Below are 18,579 nucleotides of genomic sequence, written 5' to 3'. Positions count from 1 at the left end.
TTGGCTTCCATAGGAGTCTATGCAGTGGCCGACATATTCTGGCCCGAAAGATAGTTCTAGGACTATCTTTGCTGCCCTGCGTAAAAGCGCCCAGTGCTATATTGGCCAGCCAGGCTTTTTTACACCGCAGGAATACGCCAGTGTGATCTGATGAATTGGAATCCAATGCATCAAATGGGAACGTACATCGGCCAGTTGTGAAAACGGTGACCGATATACGCTTGTATGAATAAGTCCTAAGTGTATATATGCACAATTACACACAAAATACTAGCTGATGACTGCTGGTCATATTTCATTTGCTACCACCATTTGCCACTTTATTTTAAATATCATTCAATGTTTTCCTTGTCTTTTTTGAATAATAAAGTATTTATATTATATTTTAGGGTATATTACCATTGTTATTTTTTGCCTTTGGCAATTAGAATTGTGTTTATATAACCCAGAGTATTCCTAGGGCAATTTCATAATCTGTTCAGCGTATACCATCTAGAGTGAGCTAGACCCATAGGTTCCAGCATGGGACCGTCCCTATTGGGACGATCGTCAGGCTTGTAGGCAGGACTCCTAGGGTTGTCTTGTTAAAGTAAGAACTCACAAGACAATGAGGACCTTTGATGTGGACTTGTGAGCTTACATACTTTGCCTAAACTATTAACTAATACCTCATACTTTCACTATTTCATCTGCCTATGCGTGTTGGTATTCTAGGTAAGTGTTTTGGCACTTGTCAGCCGTTGTTGGATGCCTGCTTGCAAGTCCCGTTTGGTCGGGGTGGTTGGAGTACTGTCAAAGTCTTCCTGGAGTTAGCTGTGCATCTTTCAGTTAACCCCTTAGTGATCACCCCATAGACTTTATGTCCTGGCTGGCTGGGCTTTAATCCCCAAGGATGTAAAAACATGCTTCCTCTGGGGATTAAAACCCTGCTGGCTCTGGACGTGACAGCTCCATGCTGCCGGTTACCAGAGGTAGCCGACAACCTGGAGCTGCCATGGGGGGCCGCTGGAAGCCCCTTCCCTGGACACGCTTTCGCCGGTATTCAACGGTCACATTAAAGTTAATGAAAAGTAAAAAAAGTTAAAATTTCAGCTCCCGTTACGGATCGGATCCAAAGGGGGAGCTAAGGATACTCACCCCCATCCTGCACGATGTCCCAAAGCGTTCTGGTCCTCAGGAGCTGATGCCGGCATCTAAGCATGCACACCAGATGTCATTACGTCACACGCATGTGCAGAGTGATGGGAGGCCCAGCAAATTAAAAAAAACCCTGTTCCTGACTAGAATGAGTAGCCGAGAGCATGGAGCTGTAACCTGGAGCCGCTTTAACTGCAGTTTCCAGTCACATGATTGCTGTTATCCAATGGATAAGAGCAATCATGTAAAAGTTTTTAAAAAAGTGTTAAAAAACAAAAACGTTTAAGTTTCATCTCCCCTAAAGGACCATATCCATGAGGGGAGATGAAATTACGTACCTAAGGCCCCTGGATTTATATGTGGACCTTACCCCTGCTTCTGTGCACGTAACCATCACTAAAATGGCAGACGCAAAAGCCGGGGATTGCCGGGGTAGTTTAAAATCTCCCAGCTCCTGGCTACCAAACATAGCCGAGAGCCTGAAGATTTCACAGGGGGCTGCGGTACGCGGTCACGTGATTGCCACTATTCAGTAAATAATAGCGATCACTTAAAAGTAAAAAAAGCTAAAGTTTCACCTCCCATCACGGATCTGAAATGTGAGGGGAGGTAAAATTACTTACCTAAGGCCTCTGGCGATGTCCACCGATGAGAACTTTATCTACAGACCCTTCCTCAGCTTCAGGGCAATGCGCCCGTCCCCAAGATGGTGGACGCAAGCACAGATGCTGGGTAGGCCCCGGGATATTTAAAATCTCCTTGTTCCTGGCTACTAAACGTAGCTGAGAGCCTAGAGCAGTTACTAAGGCTGCTGTGAGTGGTCCCCGGTCACGTGATCGCCGTTATCCAATGGTTAATGGCGATCACATAAAATTTAAAAGACAGTTGAATTTTGATGCTCCTTTCGGTTTGGGCTCTGTTGTGCAGCCAAACATAATATTAGGGCCACAATGGGTATGTTTCTAAACATGGGACAAACAGGAGGTAACCACTTTGGGGTCAAAAACGGGTTTTTAAAATGACACAATTGTCAAAAAAACCCTGAAAATCTTAATGTTTTCCTTCTGTTTTGCTTAAATTCATTCAAAAACTGTGAGGTCAAAATACACAGTACATCCGTAGATTAATTTGTTAAGGGGTCTAGTTTTCAAAATGGGGTCATTTGTGTGGATTCTCCATTGATTTGGCCACTGAAGTGCTCTACAAATGGGCAATCGGGCCTAAATCACCTTCAAGCAAAATCTCTGTTCTGCTCTGTTCCTTTTATTTAAACAGGGGTTCCATTTTGGGTTGCAAATCCTTATTTACATGTGCGCTATAGAAAAACTAAACTGTCCTTAAAATTTGCAAAAATATGAAATTTTATTTTTTTCTCCTCTAAATTACATTAGCTCCTGAAAAGAAACAGTGGGGTCAAAATACTCATGACACCCCTCAGTGAATACATTGAGATGTGTATTTTTTTTTAATGGGGTTATTTGTGGGGGTATCTATCATTCTGACACCTATGAGCCTTTGCAATCTTGGCTCCGTGTAGGAAAACAAAATGCTCCTCACAATGTTAATAATTAATGTTAAATTTGTACGTCTCCTAAATGGTTAAAAAAAAAACGAAAGCTTTTCAAATGTGCATTCAGAATAAAGTAAACAGATGGAAATATATATCTTATAAAATATAAGATATAAATATATATATCTTATAAAAGTATGCTTGCACATATTTGAGATATTGCAGTTGAAAATGTGAAAAAATAATTATTATTTCAAAATTTTCCAAATTTTGGCACTTTTAATAAAAATACACAAATTCTATCAGTCTATTTTTACCACCTAAATGAAGTACAATATGTGGCAAAAAAACAATTTAGAATTACTTGGATATGTAAAACCTTTACGGAGTTATTCTGTTAAAGTGACAATTTGTTTTGGTCATTAATGCGCAAACAGGCTTGGCAACTAAGGGGTTAAGTTGTGGTTTATTTCCCTCTCTCTTGGTTATTAGCGTGGTTCAGTCTTTTCCCATGTCCCCTGTTAGGGTCAGGTAGCAGGAGAGAGGCAATCAGCAGGTTCGCACTTATCAGAGCAGTCAATCTGCTTTTAGGTAGGGACCTTTCCCAGTTAGGAGCAGGGTCAGTTTTACCTCTTATTTTGTGTTTTCCTTTGTTGAACAGGGGTTTTATTTCAGCATTGGGTTTCTCATTTCTCCAGTGTTGGCACAATCTTGTGTCTGTCCTGAGCGAGGTGTGCATTGCTCCCAGGTTGAACGTGACATAATAAATAGCCATACTTTATGCACTAGACCCCTGTATGTTATGTACCTGTGTTTTATTCCCTCTCCTGTCTTTGACACATATGGTTCTGTACTAGGCCCGTATAGCTAAGTTCTGTGTTACCCTGTGTCAGTGGGAGAGGTTATCCTATTTATTCCCCTCTGGGTTTGTGCCCTCCGTCTGTATAGTCTATTGTGACTAAGGCCATTTGTGTAAGGCACAGTCGTTCTCTCTAGAAGTGCACAATAGTTTACTTGCTCCAGATTATGACTAGAGATGAGCGAACGTACTCGGTAAGGGCGATTTCGCAATCGAGCACCGCAATTTTCGAGTACTTCACTACTCGGGTGAAAAGTACTCAGGTGCGCTGTGGGTGAGCGGGGGGTTGCAGCGGGGAGTGGGGGGGGAGAGGGAGAGAGAGAGGGCTCCCCCCTGTTCCCCGCTGCCACCCCCCCACTCCCCTCTGCAACCCCCCACCCCACAGCGCACCCGAGTACTTTTCACCCGAGTAGTGAAGTACTCGAAAATCGCGGTGCTCGATTGCGAAATCGCCCTTACCGGGTACGTTCGCTCATCTCTAATTATGACATAGATGCGTCTGTATCAGGCCAAAGGATAAATCCTGTATGACGGGGTGTCTTTGGATGACTTGCTATCATTTTATTTTTTTTTATAGCCTGAAGGTCCAGATGACACTTTTTTAAAGGAGGGCACTGTCATGTTGCTGTCACGTAGTGCTCCTGGGACCTGTAGTTCTATGGGTTTTCAGGAGCACACTTCCACAGGTGTGAGATGATTGAGCTGGCTGGGTGTGGAGTTCTCCAGCCAGGCAATTACTACCAGTTTGCTGCATGTAAATCCCAGCCCCTCTCACTAGAGGGCGCTGGTCATTTATTCCTTTTGCTATTTTCCTCATTCCCTCTCAGAACCTTAGTTTTTGGAGTCATGCATGTTCTGCTGTGGTGTTGCTTGCTTGCATAAGGGTTCCCTGCAACATGTTCAGTGTCTGTTTAGGTGACCAGAAACTTGGTGTATGTCCCTTGTCTGTTTGTGTGTGTGAACTGTGCCCTATTCAGCGTAAGTGTTCTATACCATCTACAGCAAGCCAGACCCCTAGGTTCCAGCACAGGGTTGCCCCTATTGGGACGGTCGGCCCGCTTGTAGGCAGAACTCCTGGGGTTAAGTTGTTTTGTTACAGTAGGGACTCACAAGACAACGAGGACCCTTGACGCAGGCTTGTGAGCTTACATACTTGGATCAAGCTACTAACTAATTCCTCGTACTTTAGCTATTCCATCTGCCTATGCATGTTGGTATTCTATTTGTCAGTCATTGCTAGATGTCTGCTCACAAGTCCCGTGTAGAATTCATTTTGTTATGGTGTTCAGCATTTATGCACGTTTCCCTATCCCAATTCTTTCCCTCAATCCCTTGTGAGTGTTTCTTCTGTGTAGGTCATTGTTCCCATGGCCTGCACGGACGTAACATAATGACCATAATGTGCATTGCGCTCAGGACGAACGTGACAATATCCATCTGGTGACACCTGTAAAAGCTGGTGGCCCGCACCCTGCACAACCACATGGGTCACACATAGCTAAGGCCAGCCATGTATAGGAGTAAACAATGTTATTGTTCTCATAAGAGAAACAAAAATTATCTAGCAGATGTAATTCTGACCCTGGAATTCTCAGGTATCGACAAAAAGTTCTGTAGACTTTTGTAGGAGTAAACAAACTCTAAACATTCTCTGGCATAGAATTCATACCAAACCTCTGAAGTGAGAGGGGATTATGACATCGTCCTATTATGAACATCGTAAATATTGTTTAGTGGGTGAATTCAGCATCCAGAACCCCACTGAGCATGAAGAAGTCCAGTTTCATGTTCTTAATGGAGAGAAGGAATGTAGTCACCCTACATATAAGTGCATGGCACATAAACTTACGAACCGATCTCAACATATCATCATATTAGGCAGCAGGCCCCCTTTGTTTTTAAGATTTCTGTTCCCCTCTCCTCCATCACTGAGGAACCAACAACTTTTTTATTTTTTGCATCAACACAGCAATGTGGAGTTGTACAGGATGATTCAAAAAGAATGGTGCAAAAGTAAAGCTACAACAATAAGAAAGACATGAAAAGATAGTAGAATTCTTCAGGTTTTTAACCTCTTAAGAACGCGGCCCTTTTTATGTTCAGTTTTTCCTCCCCATTTTTAAAAAATCATAGCTCTTTTATTTATCCATAAACGTAGCTGTATGAGGGTGGCTTCACACGAGCGTGTTTTTGTTTGTACATAGGTGCGTACATAAATGTGCACCCATGTACGTGCAAAAACACGTGTGAATGTAGGTCTGCTCCATTGAAGACAACAGTCTGCCGGCACACCTAAATTGTTTTTCAGGGAAAAACTTTACGTATAAGCCCTTCCCTAAAAAACAAAAATTTTAGTGTAAAAAAATAAATAAATAAAAGGGAATTCTTTATTACCCCCCAGGGATGAAGAATTCCTTTGCTGCATCTGTCACAGATTCTTTTTCCTCACGGGGATGAAGGAAACATCTGCCGCATGCGGCAGATGTGTTCTTCATCTCCGCTGGGACACAGTAGCAGCGGACAGGTAAGTATTTTTATTTATTTATTTTTTTACACTAAAATTCTTGTTTTTTATGAAAGGGATTATATGTAAAGCTCTTCCCTGAAAAACAATTCATAGGTGTCGGCAGACGTCTTCAATGGAGCCTCCGGCTGCTCCATTGAAGACAATTCGTGCATTCACTATGGTGCACGCACATCCTATCTTTACAGGCACGCACCTGTTAAACACGGACATGCGAACTCACCATAGGGAATGCATTGTTTCTAATAGAAGCGTGTTTTTGTGCGCGCGTATGCACAAAAACACGCTCGTGTTAAGCCACCCTGAGGGCTTGCTTTTTGCAGGATACGTTGTATTTTTCAATTGTACTATTTAATGTACCATATTATGGACTGTCAAGCATTTTAAATAAGTAGAGGGAAATCGAAAAAAAGCGCAATTTCACTATTTTTGGGGGGGGTCTTGTTTCTACGGTGTACACACTGCTGCAAAAATGACCAGATAACTTTATTCTGTGGGTCAGTATGATAATTGAGCCTTGTGTGGTGCAGAGTGTCAGCTCTCGCCTACGACCTGAAGGTTGCAAGTTTGATCCCCGCAAAAATCAGGTAGCCGCTCAAGGTTGACTCAGCCTTCCATCCTTCCAAGGTCGGTAAAATGATATATATATATATATCTTTGGAAAAAAATGAAATTATTTTCTGACAGCTATAACTTTTTAATTTTTTTGTAGTGAGAGGGATTGTTTTTTTACAGGACATCCTGTAGTCTCTATTGGTACCATTTTGGAGTACATATGACTTTTTGATTGCTTTTTATGACGTTTATTCTTGGTCATGTGGTGACTAAAAAGCGCAATTCTGATGCTGTGTATTTTTTTCTGACAACGGTCACTGTGTGGGGTAATTAAGGTGTTACTTTAATATATTGGACTTTTATGGACATACGATCCCAAATATGTCTTGGGGTTTTTCATTTAGATTTTTTTATTATAAATATGGAAAAAGTTTGTTTTTCTTTTTACTTTTATTATCTTTTTTTTTTTTTTTATAAATTGCTAGAACTGATCTTTACATTTTTTAAGCCCCCATAGGGCACAGGAACTTGCAATGGTTTAATCGCTCCTACCATATGATATAATACCATAGGCAATCAGCAATGGCATCTCTGTGTGCCTTTAGAAGGCCCTAGCTGCCATGGGAATCATGGCCATTCAGGACTCCCAAATTCTGACTGGGACATTTAAATGCCGCTGTCTGAATGTGGATGCCATGGGTGACACTAGACTACCTAAAACAGTGCATCTGATAAATGGAATCGGTAACATGTCCAACAGGATATGCTGGGACACATCTGGGCAGAACTGTATCTGCAGTGTCACTAACGGCATCAAAATCTGTAAGGTGCATTAAAGACTCGGAAGAGTTTTTCTATTTTTTCGTGTCATTGTAGTTGCTGTATGTCAATTCATTGCTTTTGAATCACCCTGTAGTTTTTTTCATGTACCATTTTGGGATACATAAATATTAGTGTTTTTTAATGTTCATCATCATTGACCTGAAAAGAAAGGTTTATAGTACTTGTTGTGAGGGTTACGGGCGTACCAGATATGTGTGGATTAGGTTCATTTTTATTTTTGGACTGTTTATCATAAAAGGATGGTATGTTGGAATGATGGAAAGGATGCATTCTCTTAAGAACTCTACCAGTAGCAAAAAAAAAGCTAGAGTGCTTCTTCTTATTAATACTATTATTTAGGATTTCTTATTACAATGGTTGCCTCAATTAGACTTTGAGCAGCATGAGACATGACTTTGTGGCTGCTCTTTGGATGGAGTATGTGTCAATTTAACACGTGTGCCTATGTAACACCCTCTCTCTAAATAAAATCTACTTTTCCTCATTGGATTCCTATGTGCGATTTTCACCCTCTGATTCTGCATTATTGTAAGAAATTTTTAGGACAGTGATACCGTTAGCTCTGAGAAAACTCCAACTCCTAGCATGCCCTAAAAGCCTCCAGCATGCGGGGAACTGTAATTTTTCATCAACTGGAGAGCTACAGTGTAGAATACATTCATCTTCAGAACTGGGGTTGTTTGGGTCCACCAGAGTAAGTGATTCTGCAGACCCTCTGCTATATAGCACATGTGCATGTCCACTTTTAAATTGCATCATAGACTTTGTTGCGATCATTGCACACAAGGGCATATAATCAATAAGATCCAGTACGTTATTTTATATGGAGCTACATTAACTTCTCAATGCACCATGACATATAACCATAAGATCCAGTACGTTTTTTTATATAGAGCTACATTAACTTCTCAATGCACCATGACATATAACCAGCTGCTCCTTCAACCTTTTAATGCACCATGAAGTTATAGCGTGTCAAGGTCCTTTGGTAGTTGAGTCACCTGGATGTACTGTTATGTCACGTTCATTGCTGAGCAATGCCACTGTGCCCATACAATCATTAGCAGGATAACAGTTCTTACACAAGACTGTACTTCTGCTGCACCTGCCAGGATTAGGGAAATCTCTACTCTAGGCAGTTGACCCATTCGGTGGTCCACGTTATTCTTTCTGGGACAAAATTCCGAAAACAGAAGGGAAACTGCTGCACTGGAAACTTCAATTTCAACAGATTTCTACAATGGCAAAGATAGCTTTCATCTAGGAGTTCTTTCCTGATCTCAGCTTCATGTATTAAACATAAACCATGACGGAACTCCTGAATGTAATCTGAAACGTGATGTGAACAGGCCCTTATGCTGATTACATAGTAACATAGTATGATAGGCCGAAAAAAGACATATACCCATCCAGCTCAGCCTATTAGCCTCCTCAATGTTGATCCAGAGGAAGGCAAAAAACCCCAATGAGGTAGAAGCCAATCTTCCTCATTCTTTCCTGACTCCAATCTGGCAATCAGAATAATCGCTGGGTGAAAATCCCTTCTGAACAAATTAGTGACTATAACATGTAATATTGTATTGCTCAAAAAAGGCATCCAGGCACCTTTTGAAGTGTTTTATAAAATTCATCAGCACCACATCCTCAGGCAAAGAGTTCCATAGTCTCACTGGTCTTACAGAAAAGAACCCCCTTCTACGTTGGTGTTGAAAACTTCTTTCCTCAAGACGTAGTGGGCGCCCCCTTGTTACAGTCACAGTACTGGGTATAAGTAGATGATGGGAGAGATCTCTGTATTGTCCCCTGATATATTTTTACATAGTTATTAGGTCACCCCTCAGCTGTCTTTCTTCTAAAGTAAATAACCACAATTTTGATTACCACTCTGGGTATTATATTCCACCCATTTCATTTATTATTTTGACCCCGCTCAAGCTCGAATATGTTCTTCTTGAGTACCGGTGCCCGAAACTGTACACAATATTACATGTGTGATCTGACCAGTGACTTGTAAAGAGGAAGAACAATGTTCTCGTCATGTGCCCCTAGACCTCTTTTGGTACAGCCTATGATCATATTTGCCTTGGCTGCAGCTGCCTGACACTGGTTGCTCCAACTAAGTTTATAACTAACTAAAATCCCCAAGACCTTTTTCATGTCAGTGTTCCCCATTTAGGGCAAAGTCAGATAAGCGTTTTTTGCGCGCAGCAAATAAAAGCATGCCTGATAGAACCATCGGTTCCCTATGATGTGTTCACATGTCTGTCTTTTACAGGCGCAAAATCTTTGCACCTGCAAAAGATAGGACTTGCGTGCAGCGGCAATGTCTGTGCTGCGCATAAAGATTCCCCGCGGGGAGTCCCCTCATCACTAAACACTGTGACAGCACTGTCACATTGTTCAGTGCTGATGGGACTCCTCGCGTGGACGAAAGACTCTCCTGCCACAGCTGTCACAGCTGAGGCAGAGGATTGCGATTTTCTCCCATTGCTTTCAATGGGTCGGCACTGCAGCAGGCCCCATTGAAAGCAATGGGCTGCAGGTAACCCCCGCAGTGATTTTTTTTAGGGAAGGGCTTGAACTATAAGCCCTTCCCTGAAAATCATTCCTAGCTTATGTAAAATATATTTATATACTCATCTCTCTGTCGCTGTTGGGGCTCCAGCGTGTCTTGTCATTTGGCTCCCCGGCACAGTTCTGAAGCTCTTTCAGCAGGTGGGGATTTAAAAATCCCCACCTCCTGAAAGGGCTGTGTCTGATTGCCTGAGCGCTCAGCCAATCACCGGCAGCGCTCAGCCATTCATTGAATGACAGCTGAGCGCTTCCTGTGATTGGTCATAGTGCTCAGCCAATCAGAGGCAGCGCTCAGCCATTCATCAGAGTTCAATGAATCAGACCCAGCGCTTTCAGGAGGCAGGGATTTTTAAATCCTTGCCTGCTGAATGAGCTTCAGAACACTGCCAGGATTGCAGAGACAAGCCCCGACAGTGGCGGAAGGTAATGTATATATATTTTTTTATTTTTTACACCAGCTAGGGATGATTTTCAGGGAAGGGCTTATATTTCAAGCCGGTCCCCGAAAATCACTCTGGGGGTTGCCTGCATCCCACTGCTTTTAATGGGGCTGGCGGCTGTAGCACCAGCCCCATTGAAAGCAATGGACACAGAGCCATGGTCACGCGCATTTTGCTAATGCGGGGAGCCCTTAGTGTGTAATGGTGACATGTATTTCCTCTGTCCATGTGCAGAACCTTGCATTTATCAGTGTTAAACATTATTTGTCACTTTTCTGCCCCCAACTTATCCAGATCCACTTGTAACCACATTCTGTCCTTTGTTGTGTTAATTACTTTTCATAGTTTTGTATTATCTGCAAATATTGATATTTTACTGCACAATCATTCTACCAGGTATTTTATAAATATATTTAAAAGAATATGGCTCAATACTGCCTCCTGTGGTACTCCACTAGTAACGGTGTGCCAATCAGAGTTTGTACCATTAACAACCACCCTCTGCTTTCTATCATTGACCAGTTACTTACCCACTTACACACATTCTCCTAGACCAAGCATTCTCATTTTACGTATCAACCTTTTATGTGGCACAGTATCAAACGCTTTGGAAAAATCAAGATATACAAGATCCAATGACTCTTCCCAGTCCAGTCTGCAACTTACCTCCTCGAAGAATCTGATCAGAAGGTTTTGACTGGAGTGGCCACTCATAAACCCATGCTTATATGGAGTTATACAGCTATTTTCCTTGAAGCAGTCCAGGATAACATCTCTTAAAAATACTTCTATTTTACAACAGTTGGAGCTATAATGGGAATGTTGTCCAGTAACTGGACAACCCTTGTAACTACTAACTTAGAAGCAGGAAGACCAAATGGTCCATCTAGTCTGCCCTTACATTATTTTATTTCTCTTAGGATAGATGTATGCTTATCCTAGGCATGTATACATTCACTTACTGTTGATTTTCCAACCACATCTGCTAGAGGTTAGTTCTAAGCATCTATGACTCTTTCAATAAAATTATTTCTGACATTGCTTCTGTTCTTTCCCCCAACTAACTTCCATTGATGCCCCCTTGTTCATGTGTTTAGTTCTTATTTAGAAAACTTCCCTTCTGAACCTTATTTATACTTTTATGTCCTCACTTTCCTGCAGGCTATATAAATCTTGGGTGGTTTTACACAGGACTACTATCATTCAAATTATCACTCCAATGAGCGAATGCAAACATTGCTCATTCCGAGCAATCACGGTCACCAGCATTTCAGTCACTAGTTACTAATTGTTACACTTCAGCTCTTTTAAAAAATAGTCACTGGTTGATAAAAAGTTGCCTGCTGTAAAGTCACATCATTTGTGCTTGAATAACTTGGGAACAAATTTGCATGGAGATCCCCTCAACGAACAATATAGTAACATAGTATGTTAGGCTGAATGAAGATAATGTCCATCTAGTTCAGCCTGTTTCCATCCCCCTCACCTCCCTTCTTGGTCCAGAGGAAGGCAAAAAAAAACCAACCAGCCAATTTAGCTCATTTGGAGGAAAACAAATCCTTCCTGACTCCATAATGGCAGCCAGAGTAATCCCTGGATCAACATTTGAGCTCAACTACCCCGCTGGTCACCTAATGTCTATATCCTGTATGTTGACAAACAACTCATGAACAACAAGTACTTTGAGTAAAAGCAAAGAAATGACTCTCATTCGTACACTTCAGTGACTTTTCAGACCAACTATCTGAATGATAGTTGCCCTGTGTAAGGATACCTGAAGTTCTTTAAAGGGGTTGTAAAAGAATTACAAGTTATCCTCTATCCACAGAATAGGGAATAATGTAATGATCAGTGGAGAATCTCACTGCTGAGACCCTCATCAATCCTGAGACCAGGGGTCCTGGGTCACCCTCTCCTGTCACTGCGGGAATGCTTCTCCCAGCCACAGTGATGCCACACTGAATGGAGCATTGGCCAAGCATGCGCAGTCACCACTCAATTTGCTTTAATTGGGCTGATGTATATACCTGAGCAATTGCCGCTCAGTTATCTCCAGTAGTCACATTGAAAAGTAATGGAGGGGCAGCATACTTACATGACCATCACTCCATTTTCCTACTCACTGCAAGGGGTGCAGTAAGCCCACAGTGAGGAGGACATGGGACCCCCATTTTCTGGATCAGCAGTGGTCTCAGCAGTGAGACTATTACCAATCAGCAAGTAAAAATCCCTTTAAGGCCTTAGTCACACGGGCGTTTTTTCACGCGATTTGCGGATCGCATGACGGATGCGCATCCGCAAATCGCGTGACCGGTGCGCGCAAGTCGCCCGCAAATCGCCCGAAAATCTGCTCCTAGCCGCGTTTCATTAGAAACGGGCCGGAGCTGTCCAGCGCATTGCATTCAATGGAGGCGGCAATAGAGCCGGCTCCATTTAAAGCAATGCGCTGCAGGCGAGCCCGGGATGAATTGTCGGGAAGGGCTTAAATATATAAGCCCTTCCCTGCAATTCATCCTAAAATGTGTAAAATAAAAAATATATATATACTCACCTTCTACCGGCAGCCGGAGCTTCGCGCGGCCGTCCTGCAGTGGGTGTGAAGGGGGTGTGAGTCAGACCTGCCCCCTGATTGGCTCAGCGCTGAGCCAATCAGAGGCATGTCTCACTCACACCCATTCATGAATTCATGAATGGATGTGAGTCAGACCTGCCCCTGATTGGCTCAGCGCTGAGAGGCAGCAGTCACTCACCCATTCATGAATTCATGAATGGGTGTGTGAGTGAAACCTGCCTCTGATTGGTCAGGGCTGTGACCAATCAGAGGCAGATCATTCAGCAGGCGGGGATTTTAAAGCCCCGCCGACTGAATAGTGCCGAGAAGCAGTTCAGGAGAACTGACAGCGGCCGCGGCTGGACTCCGGCTGCAGCGGAAAGGTGAGTATACAATTTTTTTTTATTTTAACACATTTTAGGATGAATTGCAGGGAAGGGCTTATATATTTAAGCCCTTCCCGACAATTCACCCCGCGCACGCCGGCAGCCTATTGCTTTCAATGGAGCGGCTGTATTGCCGGCTCCCTTGAATTCAATGGGCAAACATCGTTCTTCTCTGTCCCAGCTGTTACAGCTGTGGCAGAGAAGAATGATTTGTCTTCTATATGTTCTCAATGGGGCCGGCGCTGCTGCCGCCGGCCCCATTGAGCGCATATAGAGAAGAGAACAGGAATCGCAGATCGCAGATAGGTGCGATCTGCGATTTCTGTTCTATAATTTATCGGACGAGCGCATAAAAAGCGCTCATGTGTCCGATACCATTGCAAAGCAATGGTTTTATAAAATCGCCGGACGCATGCGCATGCGCAAATTGCTGCTAAAAACGCTTGTCTGACTAAGGCCTTAGTCTCTCCTATGTAAATTACAGTTTAACAAATAGCGTATAACTTTTTACGTTAAAGGGGTTATCCAGTCAGTGGCCGCTGGGATACACCAGGGTCGGAGTGGAAGTAGTGATTTCAATGAGCACTGCGCCTGCAATTACGAACTCCGGCCACTACACAGGGGTTGGAGCAGTGCTTCCGCTCTGACCCTGGTGTATCAGAGCGGACACAGCCTGAATAACCCCTGTAAAGTGCCACTGTCATAAGACAAAAACTAAGGGTATCTTTTCACAACGGAATTTTGCTAAAATTTGATGCAAAATCAAATCTGTATCACATTACTTTCAGTGAGAAAGACTATGGCATGGAATTTTTTTCTGCATGTGAATTTTAATTTGGTGTGCAGAAAAGCAGAGGTGACATATCCACTTCGGGAAAATTCTGTGATTCCGTCATGCTAACATACCTTTACAAGTAATCAGAGCAATGCATACAGAACTATAACACTTGGCATCAGTAATCATCAGTGGCATCTGGAGCTGCCAGAACAGAAGTGAACAGCATTTCCAAGCTCTGCTATACACCCACTGTCCTTAGAAAAGATGGGCATCTTGTACATGTATTAACAGTGCCTATAAAAGTCACGGTAATTGTTAACAGTAATCCGAAAATATTTTTCTCTCTTTGCTTACAGTGCATAGTGTCAACATTCTGCAGGGCTGAACACAGACTGTCATCAATCACATTAAAGGGGTTGTCCGATTACTTTTTAAAAATATATAACGGCAAGTGCAGATGTGTGAAAATAACAAATACAGCAGTACTTACCCGTCCTCGGCCCCAGCGGTCCAGCTTACAGCTCTACAGTTGTCCCGGTCTCTGTTGACAGCAGAAGTCAGATGACCACTGCCTACCAATCAGAGGCTGCAGTGTCACAGTTTGGAACTCCTGGCATCATGGTGCCCATACACATAAAAAAAAGTCATCAGAACCCACAAATGTTGGAGAGACCAGCCAACTATCTTATGTGTATGAGGGCCTCCTGACTCTTCCCTGGTAGATGATGTTGGGGAAGATAAGGATCAAGTAGTTGGATTTCAATGCCCTATCCTTTCCTTCTCACAGAAGATAAGTCATGGACAGAGGTGTCCGGGAAACACCTAAGGTGCTTTCAAATATAAGGACCGCGTTCAAAAAAATCGCATGACCGTTAATTATTGAGTGTAAACACGACCAACATTTGAATGATGAGCGATAATTCGTTTGCTCATCATTCATTTTATGCCGACATAAAAATCATCATTGGCTCGTTCGCTAATCGTTCGGATTAAACAGCAACCACTCAGTTGTTCTTACTCACTGGTACCACAAACGGAATGACTGAATGAACCTGCTTTTTAAAAAAAAAAAAGATTTATCTTTGGGTTTAAACTGACCGCCCACGGGAATGAGAGAACCGTGTCATCGTTTGCTCAGGCGAATGATTTCTCGCTACGTATAAAGGTATCTTTCCTGCCCTCTCTCCATCCAGAACACATAAATGCGTGCATGGCTCAAATATAGTGGAGTCGGGAAGAATAGCTGTTGACCGAATGCTCTACTGAAGGTGTATGGGACTCCCCGGGGACTCGGGGGCTCATTTCCCTATCACACACACAATAGAGTACATGTCATAGGAAGGATGTATATTTGTGCCATTGGTCATGGCAGATTGAACATTTCCTTTAAGAACATTCTTCTGTTGTTACTTCTGACATGAATTATTGCAGCAGTGAATCCTTATTGTATGGCAAAGTGCATGGCCAGCAAAGGCAAATGATACATTTCAATTAATCATAATGATTCTCTACAGGGAAACCATTATAATCGTTGTAGACATCTTGCAAGGTATGGTTGATCCAGAAAAATATTGGGGCACTGGTTGCACTGCGGGAAATTAACCCATGTAGACCCATTAGCCTTGGTTCTAATCTGGGCCTCTAAGCATAGACTGCAGAGTATGTGAAGAGAAAGCATAGGAGCTTTCTAAGAAACCCTCATTCAAGTATGAGATGAAGTGCCCATGCTCTATAATAAGCAGTTTTACATACAGAACACATCCCAGAAGAGATGTCTTGGCCATATAGTAATGTAGTGCACTTCTTAAGATTTAGATTAGAGATCCAGTTCAGTTTAATGTACTGTAAGTGGATACTGTAATGCTCATTTTGGCATCAGTTGAATGAATTCAATTAGAATCTATTTTTTTAACATCGTCATCATTTTTCATTCCTTCTTTGGTACTGAGATCGAAAAAGCTACGAGAAAAAAATATTGTGATCAGTTTTTCAATCTGTTTTGTGAATTAATGAGAAAGAATAATTAAAAATTCATCTAAGCATTTTGGGAAGGGGGGGGGGTTGCTGTTCACATCCATCTGGACTCATTTAGAAAGAAGTAAAATGTACAGAGTTCCTATGTTACAATGAAATGATGCTCAGCTGCTGGGATGGGACAGGCTGCAGCTTTCTAATATCCACCCCATCCTAATTCTACTTTTAGGCTCTGCTTGCAGGACATGTGGCGGAGCATGTAATGCTGTATATTGTATTTACCCGTTTCCATGGTACGCACCCCACTCATTGTGACACCCAAACATCATTTACCCAGATAGGTCATCCAGATTAGCCAATCCCCACATATATACTAATAAGAGTAATATATTATATCCATTTTACCAAGCTTCACACTTTGGTTACTCATCTGTGCCACTCCATGAATATGGCAGAGATGTTTTTATAATGAAGGTATATGATGTCTATATTCCATTCACATTATCATGCTTCACTTCATTCATTTATATGCATCATATTATTTACAGTCCTTAACATGTCAGATATTACAATGCAATGTATGATATATCCACAAGTTGTGATAATAGTTACTTACCTAAGAGAAGTAGTAAAGCAAGGATCCCTGTAATGCATATGAAGATGATCAGGGCTATTTTAATTGTTCTAGTTGCAGAACTTTGGTTGCCTGACTTTGAAGTACCCATGTCTTCTCCTTCCATAGACTGCCTTGGGGAGAAGAGAAATGCTTGAGGACAAATTTCCTTCTCCCTTTATTGTTCCTCTTGAGAGTTCCTCTTTAGTGTTCCTCTTAATCACAAACCCATGTTCTACATGAGCTTCCTGCCCCTTACGTCTTCTTCATAGAGTACACATCTTTACAAGTTTTTAGTCATCAGACTCTGTCTCTCCTCCTTCTATAGAGGGGTGGGGGGAATGGAGCACAATATAAAAAAAACAAGGGCTTTCCCTAGCCCTCCTCTTCTGGAAAAAAAAAACTACACACAGCTCACCGGCTGGGACTTGCCAAGATGAATTGTGACTTTTCATATTCACAAAACTTCTGTGGTCTGTAAAGTATGCTGCAGTGCTGGGCTGTCGTGTCTGCCTTAGATTATCTTCATATTGACAGCTGGATGGTTGGAAGAATACGAAGCTGGAAGGAAGTATATATTTGTGTCACACACAACTTGTAACATTGTCTTCAATTAGAGTTCTCAAACTTCAGACCCGGTACGGTTAATCTTTTTCTTATCTCCAGTTGTTAAGCTTCCAGAGTTCAGCTTGCCAAAATATGACATGATGTATCCGCACGCTGCACTCCTCCTCGCTCTAAAGGAAGATGTAAATCTTTAGTGGAAACAAGTTTTAATTATTGATGCATTACATTTTAATAAGGAGTATATATTAAACGATCTCTGCATTAGGAACAGCTGGCGCGTGACATTTTGTGACCAGTAACGCTCTACAATGTGATAACCGCGGCACGATCTGCTCTCAAACAATGTGCTGACCTCTCATCCCCTCAGCAGAAGACAATATTTGGCAGTAATGGGTAAAAGTGGTGAGATGAGTGACTTTGACCACAGATAGTTGGTGCCCATAGGTGTAGTGCCTGTATTTCTGAAACAGTCGCATTTGTTGGCTGTTCCTAAACTACAGTATCAAGAGTTTACCAAGACTGGTTGAACCATGGACAGACATCAGGTAGAAGATCACACTGCATCAAGCCACGTGTAGCTGATCCTAGAGATAACAGTTGGGTGGCTTGTCTTGTATCTCAGCAAAGTTAGACAAATTTCCACAGTGATCATGTGGTGTTATTTGCATGAACTGTGGTTCAATAGCGAAGAAAAAAAAGAGTGCCCCTAAAGAGACCCACCATTGCCAAAAACAGCTCACACGGGCCCATGAAAGTTGTTAACGGACCTTGGACACATGGCAGAAGGTCATCTGGAGTAATGAGTCTCATTTCCTGCTGAACCATGCAGGTGGCCAGGTCCACATCTGGCATAAACAGGATGGAGCTGTATTCCATGGCAGCACTGTTGGAGTTAACAGACCGATGGTGGCATGAACTGGGGAGATTTCTCTTGACATGGACTAGGACCATTGGACATCATTCCCCAATCCTGGAGTGGTGAGCACTTACAGGTAGCTGTTAGCTGACTATTTGCACCCATATCTTCAGGAAGTCTTCCCTGACCCCAGTGCCATCTTTCAACAGGACAACATTCCATGTCATCGAGCTTTGATCACTAAGGAGTAGTTAGAGGAACACGATAATGAATTCTCCACACTGCCTTGACCCTCAAACTAGCTGCACTCTAAACCCATTGAATATGCTTGGGAAATGCTGGAAAGTACTGTATATGGAGAGTATTTGCCACCTTGTGGAATCTGTTACTGTTATTTTTAATTACCCGCAGT

General features: G+C 42.4%; 1 protein-coding gene across 1 annotated transcript in view; it reads right to left on the bottom strand.

The window, feature by feature from the left end:
- The window catches only part of PHEX (phosphate regulating endopeptidase X-linked), a 200,453-nt gene extending 183,400 nt beyond the window's left edge, over positions 1–17,053 (bottom strand). Inside the window, exon 1 of the mRNA XM_066599795.1 lies at positions 16,748–17,053. Coding sequence (XP_066455892.1) covers positions 16,748–16,871 — 124 coding nt within the window. The 5' untranslated portion in view covers positions 16,872–17,053. The remainder of the gene's footprint in view (positions 1–16,747) is intronic.
- Between the last annotated feature and the right edge of the window lie 1,526 nt (positions 17,054–18,579).

The sequence above is a fragment of the Eleutherodactylus coqui genome, chromosome 4, assembly GCF_035609145.1.
Source record: "Eleutherodactylus coqui strain aEleCoq1 chromosome 4, aEleCoq1.hap1, whole genome shotgun sequence".
NCBI lineage: Eukaryota > Metazoa > Chordata > Amphibia > Anura > Eleutherodactylidae > Eleutherodactylus > Eleutherodactylus coqui.
Note: the sequence above shows the minus strand (reverse complement) of the source record. Positions and strands in the feature narration are given on the sequence as shown.